General features: G+C 39.0%; 1 protein-coding gene across 1 annotated transcript; it reads right to left on the reverse strand.

Moving 5' to 3' along the window:
- Positions 1 to 368: 368 nt before the first annotated feature.
- LOC149021315 (alpha-(1,4)-fucosyltransferase-like) lies at positions 369 to 11,946 on the reverse strand. Its single transcript, XM_089149570.1, has 3 exons — positions 10,944 to 11,946; positions 1,391 to 1,564; positions 369 to 1,222 (listed from the first exon to the last, which is right to left on the reverse strand). Exons 1-3 carry the CDS (start codon positions 11,409 to 11,411, stop codon positions 653 to 655), a joined length of 1,212 nt encoding a protein of 403 aa, XP_089005696.1. The 5' UTR covers positions 11,412 to 11,946; the 3' UTR covers positions 369 to 652.
- Between the last annotated feature and the right edge of the window lie 944 nt (positions 11,947 to 12,890).

Raw genomic sequence — 12,890 nt, forward strand, 5'->3', positions numbered from 1 at the left:
ACCCAAAAAAAAAACCAAGTTCTATTGCTAAAAGTGTAAAGAACACAAACTTTTATTCTTCTCAATCACCCACACTCAGGACTTGGTTTGCTAACCTAGTTATTCTATCAACATATTTTATCTTTCATTAAAGAAAAAAGATAAGTTATACTTTTTACCCTTTCCTATCAATTTTTTCAATAGAAGATATATATATATATATATATATATATATATATATATATATATATATATATATATATATATATATATATATATATATATATATATATATATAACTGAATACTTTCAGTGTTCCTGAAAATCATGAATAATCAAAACGTAGTGGTATTTCATTTCTAAATTGTGTTAAAAAAGCTCCCTGCTTTTTTCATCTTGAACTTTTAAAAAAGTTGTGACAGTTACAAGACTTCATATGGAAAATCGTTTTATTTACTGCATATCTGATGAGTTTGGATCCATGGGCCGAAGACTATGCTCCACTTAAATAAAGAATTCTATAGTGATCAACAACATTGATAAAAATTAATTTCATGTTAAGATCACATTCAGGAACAAAAACTCAACCAAGATCCCAAAGGATAGTCGGTGTTCCCTGTATACATTGTACAATAACCAACCAACTGCAATACCCAAAGACCTAAAATAAGTTTCAGAGCGTCCTATAACTTTTGCCACCCTTTCTACTTACAAGTTCACACAGCCGACATGGCAGCGTGTCTAAGCTTGCTGCACGAGTCTTTCCATAGTTACCTAATACACCACAACGCCGCCAACCATGATACTCTGCGTAGGCAACTGGGTCATTCGCAACTGCCTTCACATGGGAAGCCAATGCCTCCATAGAGCTGAACTTAGTCCCATCTATGATTGAATGGGGAGGGACGAAGTCCCAAACATTTGGGGCACCAAAGTAGATGGGGATTGCACCTGAATCGAGGGCATAAAATAGCTTCTCTGTCACATAGCTCTCAGTCATGGTATTCTCAATAGCGAGAACAAACTTGTAGTGTGACATGGCACAATGTAGATGATCCCACCATTTTGGAGCAGAGTTGACATCACTTGCACAATCTGGGTAGAAATCTAGTGCCCTATCCAGGCCTCCTACGTTGTTCAGGCACTTGCCAAATGAGTGGTGAGGCAACAATTTCAGAAGACTCTGGGCAAGTTTGTTTCTGTCAGCAAGACACCTTGAAGAAGACCAGTAAACAAGTGTTTCCTAAGGGGGAAACAGGAGGATACTGTAAGCAAAAATCTTCAAACCAAAGCCAATAAGATTGTAATACTAACAGGAGCTAGAAACTAAGGCCAAATCGCTAAACATAGCCACCTCACATCACCCAACAGAATCAGCAGGAAAAGATAGCAAGGGAAAGGAAAAGCTTACATTGTTCTTAAAATTGGAAAGATGATAATTTCGTTGGTTGTGGAACAGGGCACCGGCATAAGTTGACTGTACATCATCATCAGCATGATAACTAACAAAAATATCTTCGTGGCCTGACCGTTTCCTCCCAGCCTCAAGGTCCAAATAAACCCGAAGTGGGTCACCTTTTCGCCTCTATCCAAAAAAAAAAAAAGAGTTAACGAAAAAGAGAGAAAAAAAAAAAGCTGTTTAAAGCTCAATAACACTGCCCAAAGGAAATGAAGTAAATCAATAGCAAAAACAACTACTGATGTAGTTGTGAGTTGTGACTAAAACACCAATTTCCATAAAATCAAGCATATGCTTTAGAAATCAAAAGTAGGAACTTGATTCTCCCTATATCACCTTAGTACGTAAGTGCATAACAAGTCATTAAATCAAACACCAGAATACGGATTGAGATCTTTATGACAGCAACAATTGCAAGCAACAAAATCACATGCAGATCAGAGTAATCTGTGCCAAATAAAGGGCAGGACTGTTGGGAAAAATACCGATAGACGGTTCATTCTTTTCCTGCTTGTGTAAAAAATCAATGGAGAAAAAGAAGTACAAAAAAGGTACTAGTGAATAGTGTCTGTGAACAGTGCCTTTGTGGGGCCCACGTGAATATACTTGTGTGGGGCCCATCGTGAAAGATAACAAAATAAATGATGACAAAAAAACACAGACACAATAATATATGTGGTTCGGCGTTGCCTACATCCATGGGCGTAATGAGACTTTTCACTATAAGAAAGTAGAAATACACAACTTGTACAGTGCTTGAATTTATAACCAAATTCAACCCTATCTTCAAAACTGGATACCCTCTCTCAATTCACACTCTCAACTAAGGGTGTCAAAACCTAACCCGAACCGTTAAAACAGGACCGAACCGGCCCGACCGAAGCTTAATGGGCTGTGTTTGGGCTGACCAGCCCGCATGGTTCGGGGCCGGGCCGCGTGGCTGGGCCGGGCCGCCCGTTGTCGCCGAACCGTTTGGCCCGAAACTAACCCGAACCAACCCGTTAAACCCGTTATAAATAAATGAAATAAATTAAATTTAAATGTAAAAGACAAGAAAACCCTCAAGTATTCATTTATTTTCCTTAATTGTTTTGCTTTGGAACATGCAAACAACAAGCCTATCAAAGCCTTTGCCATTCGACAGATGGGTTTAGTGAATATTTAGCAATTGTATCATCATTTGAAAATCTTTTAATGATTTATTTTGATCCATTTTTATAAGTGTTAAGAAGGGGGAGAAGAATAACCAGAGACAACCTAAAATTCATCAAGACGCCAGCTTTCATTTGTATATATTAGTTCTATAATTTTTAATTCTTTGCAGAAAAAAGTTTTTGGTTTGAACACCGAACACAAGAGACTTGAAGAGAATTTAATGTTTATATGTTTTTACATGCTCTTGATAAATTCCACACATCAACAAAGTATTCAAAACATACCGCTAGTAAACCCGAACCCAAACCCACCGTTGCCCAACCGTTAGTCACCCGACCCAAACTCACCGGCCCGACCGTTATTTTCTTAATGGGCCATGTTTGGGCTGAGTGTTTTTCAGCCCGAAACCGTTAGGCCCGGCCCGAAACCAGCCCAACCCGAACCATTGACACCCCTACTCTCAACCCTTGAGAAGTTACAAACCCAATACTACAACACTTTACTTCAATACTCTAAACACTCTTCTTGATGTTCTCTCACTCGGATGCATTTTTGCAAGCAAACCCACCCCTCTATTTATAGAGGGGAAAGAGAGGTTGAGAAAGAAAAGCTGCTCACGCTTTCTTTCTCTCCCCAATTTGTTGTCTTCTTTGCAATTATTACATCTTGCATTTATTACATCTTCAATTCCATGTTTGCAGCTTTTGAATTCAAAATGAAATTTTCTTCTTTGCATTGAATGTGATCTTCAAGTTGCAAGAGTTGTCAAAAATAGCAGCCAACATTATCCCTCCTTTAATGAGGATCCCACAAAACATTGAATTCAAGATGTAATAAATGCAAAGATGTAATAAATGCAAAGAAACAATAAATTGAGGAGAGAAAGAAAGCATAAAAAGCTTTTCTTTCTCAACCTTTCTTTCCCCTCTATAAATAGAGGGATGGGTTGGTTGCTTGCAAACATGCATTCGAGTGAGAGAACATCAAGCAGAGTATTGAAGTAAAGTGTTTTCAGTGTTGGAGTATTGGGTTTGTAACTCCTCAAGGGTTGTGAGTGTGAATTGAGAGAAGGTGTACAAGGGTATTTGGATACACGGTTGGGTTTAGTCATGTGGGCCCCACACAAACACTATCCATAGATACCATTCACGAATACCTTTTTTGTACTTCTTTTTCTCCATCAATCTTTTAAACAAGCGGGAAAAGAGCGAACCGTCTATCGGTATTTTTCCCAACAAGGACAAACTCTATTAACCATAACGAGGGACAAGGATTAGCATAGTCCCTGAGCACTGTCATTTCTTATTTGAGAGATTTCTTTTCTTCTTTAATATGGGGTTTGGCGGGTGGGGGGTTGGTTGTGTTGTGGTGATGAAACTACGTAATGCCTACTCTACCATTTCTTATTAAAAAGAACCTTCTTTTCCAGGGTGGGGAAGGAGCATATGAAAAAAATATATATATATTAAATCAAGTTTTATGATGTTGTAAGCGAAAAATCTTAAAGAATCACGCTTACAAATAAACACCCTAAAGCATTTGCTGAATGCTTCTTTCAACCCAGCTGACTCTATCTATTACTTTACGGCACCATGGGTTTCAAAAGACATTAGCTATGGATAACCAGAGTAGGAAATTAGGAATATCTACGTCACCAGCCAAAGACCCTCTTGCCCCCCCCCCTTTTTCTTCCCCATCACAACCCCACCCCCCACAAACACAAAAACAAAAAGCGAAACGACATGAATTTGCATCCTTAACAACCAAGGTTGGAGGAGGCATTGATATGGTAGGGGGTTAGAGTTGAGAGGAGGGGGACTGTTGGGTAGGGATGGGCTGCAGGTGCAGGGGTGACAATGGCTTAGGTGGGTGGGTTCTCAGAGTGGAAATGGAGGGCATGGGGTAGGGCATGATGGTGGTGGTGTCAGGTAGGTTGCAGGAGGAAGGAAGTTTTACAAAATAAAAGGCAAATAACTACTTTTCCCTCAGTTTTTGGTCTTAAGAACACATGTTTGTTACCTAGCCACAGATATGAGGGAAACCTTTTTGCCCAACCATAAGTCTGTTGTGATTTTTGGGATCTTTTCATTTATTCAAACAAAACAAGTTCATAAAAAGATACCAAACACATGAAGAAATGAGTAATCATCAGATTTTCACCCAAAAAAAAAAACAGAGTAATTGTCATAAAATGAAAGTTAAATACGATACAAAGAAGACCCTTAGTCAGGGACACATTTCGAACTTCCCTTCAAACCTACAACTTGGTCCAGGATGAAGAACAATGTTGTTCTGTTATGATGGCTAACAGGATCCCTCACCGTACAGGGTTAGTCCCAACTTGGTAGAGCCTGCTGATTTTGGAACATGCAGGATCTTCCACTAACACTAGACCTCCTGCATGGGAAGTTGGGAACCATGAAGTGTGATCATGGTGTACACCCAAAAATATAAGTGAGATGTGCTCGAAAGTTAGTGATCATCCAAGGAGGAGGTATGAAGGTAAACATGCCACTGTACTCTTCCATTACATCTTTTTAAAAATGTCAAAAGTTCCCAATAACCTCTCACTTATGCCTGTCGTGCCTTTCTCTTCAGATCAACTACTTGTTCTTTCAACCCATGGTGTCTATGCTTGGCACAGCTTCCTTCACATCTACTCTTTCCACAACTCCTGACTCTATGATCTCATCTTTGCCCATTTCAGTATATTCCATGCCTCTTCCAGTTCTAGTCCCTCCTAGCTTCTTAAATCAGGAACTTCCAATCACATGACTAGTTCTTCTGAGTTGTTGCATTACCTCAGTACTCTAATGTAGAATCAAAGGCTGGACAGAAGAAGAGCATGGATCTAGGACCACATGGAACAGCACTGGTCAAGACCAGCTGTAGCCAGCCAACTCAGCCCAGCTGGTCCACTAGAGGGGCAAAAAGAGGACAAAGCATTGTCACAGCCCCACATTTGACTTAAGTAAGAACATCCCTAGAAGATTTGTGGGGCTCAAGATAGAATGATAAGTTCATTTTGTGCATATTATTTTGAATACTTAATTGCCCACATTTTCATGTGTTCACAACTGTTTCATGTCATTTTACCCGAAGTTTCCATACACCCTTCCTCTATGAATTTCAATAATTATGATAAGTCTCTATTTTTCCTATCCTAGTCTAAATTGGACTAATTATTTGTGCTCTTTGATAGGTTAATTATGGAAGAAAAATCAGTGGAGGAATCTAATCAAACAAGTTACAGAGGTATTTTGGGTACATCAATAAAAGGGTTGGTTGTGGAGACTTTTTAGGAGATAAGAAACCCACATCATGCACATCTTTCTAATTTCCAATTGTGGGGTTTAAAGTTTGATCGAAGAAGGGAATAGAAGGGGGAAATCCCATTTTTTGAGTGTGCTCTGTCCAGTTTCGAGCAAGTTCTTCATAGGGTCGTCATCCGACGTCCGATTGAGCTTATTTTTGGACAAGAGGTTTGTGACTTCTTGCTCTTCAAATCCAAGGGTGGGATCGTGCATTTGAGCTCTCAAAGTTAGTGCAATATATAGGCCACCTAGCCAAACACTTCCTTGGTTGAGTCAGATTAGGAAATTAGTTTATAAAAAGGGGAGGAGACTCCAGCTGCTGGGAACGAATTCTGAAGGATATTGAAGGACATTTTTGGGAGAGAGGAGCAGCTGGAGACATTTTGGAGAGGGAGCCTGGAGGCTGGAACCTTGGAGTTTGCTTCTTCAAATGCCCATAGGGATGTTTCCCCTAACTTCTTCTTCTTCTCCTCCTCCTCTCATGATGTTCTAAGTTTCTATCCTAGTGTAGATGGATCCTTATATAAATTAAATTATTGATTCTCTCCCTTCATGCAATTCAATCCTCTCCTTTGTTTTCTTTAATTTTGTTCTTAATGTTTGATTGCCTAATCAACATTCATGAAATTGTGGTATGTTTTCATACATGTAACAGTAGAGAATGCATGCTAGACCTACGGTTGAAGGATGATAAATTACATCTAATGCATAATAGGTTAGGTAGTTTATTTGACATTTTATGAGGGTTTCTTGTGTTCAATGCAACAAATTAAATTGATCCTTTTATGCGTAATTAGTAGAAGGGGTTTGATATGTCAGGGATCCTCATGCATAATGGGTGAGGTGATCAAATATAGAGAATCTCGTCGGCAAGGGAAGAGATTAAATTGATTGTATGAGGCTGGGGGAAATTGATAATTTATGACATGTTTGGTGAAATCGAAGATCTAGTGCTTTCTCCTTAATTAATTGTTTCACGTTTTCGTTAGTATAATCAGTATCTAAATCCTAGTTAATTCTCAGCTTTGGTCAATTAGAATATTAAAAGTGCTTTTGAAGTTGGTACGTATTTGACTCAATTCAATCCTCATGGAACGATACCCCTCTTACTTCTATATTATTTGGGTGACCTTATGCACTTGCGAGTAGGACACAACATCGGATTATATTGAGATTTTATCCTTGAGAAATCTAGAAGCTTAATTTAGTTTCTATTTAAATAAATATTAGTTTCTAATTCCTGTGTTAGCTGAACTATTGGCTGAAGTATAAAGCGTTAATTTCTATTTTCATTGAGCTTCTGTTTTTCAGAAGTTGCTATTTTCACAAGGTTGCTGTTTCTTTTTAAGTTCCTACTACTTTTTGTCGTAAAGCTTTAGCCAAGCTATAAATAGGCCCCTTAATTGCAATAGAAGATTAGACACTTTAAGAAATTGAAATCAAAGCCATGTTGTCATTACCTATGGAGTGATCCATGTTTAACAGCTGAGACAGCTGTGGGTGAGAGACAAGGCTAAGATAGCCCATCCACCTACCCCATTCTTCTATTTTATCTTATCCTCTGCCCTATGCACTCGAACCTACTTGTGCAATGTTACTAAAGCTGCCACAACCACTGTAAAAAAACCATCAAGAGCTCCTGTTGCTGTGGTTCATCATCAGAATTGCTGCACAATTTGACTGACCCTGCTGGTGTCCCTGTAAGTTGCTTTCGGCTGCAACCATTAGAGCTAGATAACATCACAAGCCTTCTCCAGAAATTGCTGGGTCTTGAAGCATAGATCCACCTCAGTAGCCTCCTAATTGACTGCAATCCTGCTCCATTCCATTGGCTAAATGGCTCCCGCAGCCATTGCCTTCTATTTCTGGAATCCACTGGATCTGAAGATGGATTTATTCTACTGGAATTATTTGTAGCTTGAACAACATATTCGTTACCCTGGGTTTATAGTCTTACATTAGAACATTAGTGTGGTAACATGCTTTCTATTTATCATCTAAAAATGGAACTAAACTGTTCACATAGGGTACGTGATGGATTGTACCATCTGGATCCACATCTCACTGAAATGCCTCCGAAGGTTTCTGCTCATACTCTTCAGACTTGGTCATCCCTCGTTTCAGATTTTGAGTTATTGCTTCCCTGTTTAACAAAGCAATGGATAGCTTGAGGAAGTTTGTTTGCTACACTCATAAGTTAACCAGACACGTACTTCGTACTCCCCACGTTCAAACAAAAGTGAAGTTCATTATTCTATCATTGACTCTGATGTTTGGGGTCCCTCTTGTATTGCAGCTCAAAGCAGTTACAAATGCTTTTTTTCCTTTATTGGTTACTACATTTGGCTCACCTGGGTATAACCTCTCCATGCTAAATCTAAGAACTTGTTTCTATTCCTTCCACGCACTGATCTAGACACCATTTCAAGCCCAGATCCAGATCTTTGCAGTGATAAACGGTACCTTGTTTATCATCCACAACTATCATCAATATCTTGATCAGCATTGTATTATATCAAACAACTTGTGTTTGCACTACAGAACAGGGTGCAATCCTTAAAATGAAAAAAACAAACATCTCCTATAGGTTATCTGCTGTTTCTTATTTACTATGAATATTCCTAAATTTTGCTACGGTAATGTTGTCCTTACTACGGTCCATCTCTTTACAGGGCTCCTTCTAGTGTCCTGGATTTTCAAACCCTTGTTAGCCTTCTTCCAAACCTATCCCTTGTTCCCAAATTCCTCCTAAGGTAATCCTTAATTAATATATTTTATCCTAGGATAGATGTTTCTGAAAATGCCTATACAATTCTAGTGAAGTAAATGTAATGTGTGGAATTTGCAATTGATTGAACTTAAAATTGAGGCAATACTGTAATCTCCTTGTTATTTATATTTAAAGTCAGTGAGTGCTGCGTAGAGAGAGGTTTTACCTCCTTGACAGTCAAAAGGTGGGTATTGTAGCACCTTCACAGCTGTAGCTGTGCAAACTCAGGGTTGTCACTCACACTAGTCATAGCCGCTAAATAAGTAAAGCTTTGACTGAGCCCAGAGTGAGCAGTGCCTTCATGATCGTAGGCCACACCACCAAACCAGGTATGCCTGTCTCTGTGACTGGTCTATTATTTGGATACTGGAATGTGTGTTCTACAGGGTTTGTGTGCACTATCAAGTATACATGGTAATGTTGCACCTGTGAGGTGAGTGCTTGATTGGAAAAGTTGGTCATCACCAGCCAACAGTTAGTACTTATCAAGCAACACAAATCAGATCAGGGGATTCAAAGTATTCAGATGGTCATTGGTTCAAACCCCCCTCTCTCAGTGAAACATTGGGACTAACAAAACCAAGATACTAAGATAGACACTTCATCAAAGAGGAGATTGAACAAAGCTCCATTGTATTCCAACTGTCACATCTGAAAATCAGTTACTTGGTGTATTTGTAAAAGGTTTAGTGAGCGAAATGTTTCATCCTATTGTATTTAAGTTGGTCATGAGAGATATCGACAGACCAACTTAAGGGAGTGTGTCAAGCATAGGATAAGTATGCCTCCTCATGTACATGTATACAGTACTACATAGCCTTGCACTACTTTCAGCATTCAACACCCTTTGGACTGCATAACTTCATTACAAATGAGAAAGGTCTCCGTAACGTTAGAAAAGCCAAATCATTCTCTAATCCTCATTTACTAGTGCTGTATCAGCATCAAGGCATAAAGAACAAAGTACCAAGGCAACTATAACCCACCTTATTTTTCTTTTCTTTCTTTTTTAAACCGTGCAACTTCAGCATATCATATCCATGCCATCCAACACATTGGCTCGATATATGTCAATATTGAGCCCCTTTCTGTTTTTGTGTCTCTAGCTTCAACAACTTTAAGATTCATAGGAACACCTTTGTATATATGATAATAGTTAGGTGTTTCAATAGTTCATGCTAAAATTTCCATTTATGGGTCAGACATTAACAGCAAAGTTGACCAGGAGAATGCTTGAAATGCATACCAAGTTAGTTCAGATTCAAGTTCATAGAAATAGCAGCACAGAGACAAGATTCTTAGACACCAGATGAGTTCAGACATTGATATTTAAAAATAATGGAAGCATATAGTGTCTTGATTGTTTGAAAACATTATGTAATAGTTATATAATTTGTCAAGTGGCTCAAACACCTAATCCGAGCTGATGGATCAATATCAGCCAGGCCCAATAGCCTAAGAATCTAACAGAGAAATCATACTCCAAGACACATACAAATGCCTAATGCCTGCTCCAAACCATGTGACAAGCAAGTTGCAGTAAATGCTTGAACAGAGAAATTGACTCTCCTTCCCTTCTTATATCCCATTTTACATATATTTGTCCTACAAACTCCCCCCCCCCCTCACTAACAAGCTACCCAAAAAAGGAGTATCTGTATCTAGTTTAGCATATGGATCCAAGTTTCTTCTATTGTTTGTCTGATTTTATTCCTGACAAAGTCTGATTTTATGCCTGCCACTGTTTTGTCAGGCTTGTTCAGTTGGTATACCATTCTTGGCTTCTTTTCATTGTTGCCAATCGAAAAGGAAAGAATAAAAACTTAATTTTGTTTCAACACTCATTTCTCATCATGATTTTAACACCCTGATTAGTAGTCCAAACCCAATATTTTGGGGATTCGGATTGCCAAGAGAAATGCTGGTCCAACTTTCCTTCTGTTAGGATATTCAAACGACAGTGGACAAGCTTAACTAGTTTCAGATCTAATTATTCGCCAACATCCTCCCAAATTCACCCTGACGAAGAATCAACTCCAGATGATACAAATGGCTGTTAAATAAGGAAATACAACCCAATTTAAATTTTGCACTAAATCAAGTCCATATTATGATCATATACGTACTTCTCCAACTAGAATCATAGCCAGGAGAATCACTCTACTTGCATAACAAAAATAAAGAGAATACATCAAGTATACAAATAATTTCTGCATCCATGCTCTATTCAGAACCTAAAAGGAGATTAGTAAAGTGGAAGAAATACCATGAATGGAGGAGTGCTGCTCTCGAACAGCAATGCGTCAGGCTTATCAGCCAAAACAGGGGACTTAGTCCATAAGCAGCTCAACCCACATCGGCACGAATACAAATTATCCAAATTATCAGGAATCCAAGTCCAACCTTTAATTAGAACACTGACATGTTTCATCTTCATCACTCCACAGTCAACAAAACCATCAACATCTTGCAGAGGTGAAGTAGTAGTATTCTGACCCAAATCTCCATACTCTTCCCTGAATTGAGCACAACCCACTTCGGAATCCCATTTTCTGAACGCGCCCAACAAATTTCTGAAAGGATCTGGGTTTCCCTTAACTGCCACTTTGGCATTGCGAATAGATTGTGCAGGAGAGACAAATGGGTATTGGAAGAACCCAGAAATTAAGAGAATTAAAAAGCCGAAACCCAACATCGTTGCCATAATGATAGAGTTAAGGGATTTAAATAGCATGATGGGTAGATCCAAGTAGAATTTGGCGTCTCTCTATCTCTCCTAGAGGAGAGAAAGAGAGAAATAAAGAGACGAGTAGACTTTGCAAGTAAGAAAACCTTCCAAATCTTTCTTAGTTTCAACAACTTCGCCCCTACCAATGACAATGGAGACTACTATCGGAACACACTCACCGCCGGAGAAGTTTTTGCTGGAATCGGCCGAGTTGACATAAATTACGAGACGAGGCTTTCTCCAATCTGCAGTATTACTACGATAGCCATGAATTCCGGGCTTTGGAGTTCACGAGCCAACACAAGGGAAGGATCGAGGTCAAGGGAAGGCAACGGGGATCTCAACCCTCCGGTGCATCTTCGCAAATATACCCAACCCAAGACTCAAGAGTAGCAAGAGCACCTCTCAAATCATGTTTCGATCGCTACCGAACCATCCATGACTTGAAAGTTCCATGGTTTTGAAAGTAATCGATACTGATATCCGGCCGGCTTTTTGTTTTGAACGACAGAACGAGTGAAATGCTACAAATTGAGAAAAACCTAACGGTAAGTAGAGTTTTTTTACGAGTGAAATGGTACATTCATCACAATTTTTTTTATTTTTTTTTTTTTTTGGATTAAAAGATTTTAATATACTCAGAGTGATTGTTTTAGGTACCTAGGTTCAATCATAAGTAAAAGAGGTGATTTAGAAGATGAGGTTTCCCAAAGAATTAAAATAGGGTGGATGAAGTGGAGAGGTGCATCCGGCTTTGTGATCGGCGTATTCCATTAAAGCTTAAAGGAAATTTTATAGAGCCGTTGTCCGACCCTATGATGTGCGGTCGAGTGTTGGGCAAAGAAGAATCATATAGATAAACTCTGCAGAATGAGGATGCTAAGATGGATGAGTGGCAAAACTAGGATGGATAAGATGAACGATCATATTAGGTTGGTCCGGAGTTGCTCCATAAGTGATAAGCTTAGAGAGTCGTTTGGGTGGCCGGTTCAACGGAGACCTATAAATGCTCATGTTCGGAGAGTGATATAATCCATATTGAAAGAACTAGAAGAGCTAGGGGTAGACCTAAGATAACCTTAGGAGAAGTGGTGAGAAAGGATATGTATAGCTTAGGCCTTGAACAGGACCGATTGGAGGGCAAGAATCCATGTAGCCGACCCCATTTAGTTGGGAAAAGGCTTATTGTTGTTGTTGTTGAAGAGATTTTAATATACTAGGATGGGAATGAGATGGGAATGAGAATACCAATACCGCCGTTGAATTGGTGCAAACCCAAGACTTTCCATGGGAAGTTGGGCCTTTAACCACTTTACTAACCCACCACTGGACGACAAGAATGCAAAATTAGAAGTGAAGATTAAGAAAAATGACAAAAATTTTATTGTTGGAATGATGGAACTGAGAGGCCAACCAGACAAGGAAAAAAGACTGTTAAGTTCCTTGAGCTTCAAATTTCAATCTTCTTATTGTGTGTTTGGCCAA

The sequence above is a fragment of the Hakea prostrata genome, chromosome 3, assembly GCF_041222555.1.
Source record: "Hakea prostrata isolate BN-2017 chromosome 3, UWA_Hpros_2, whole genome shotgun sequence".
NCBI lineage: Eukaryota > Viridiplantae > Streptophyta > Magnoliopsida > Proteales > Proteaceae > Hakea > Hakea prostrata.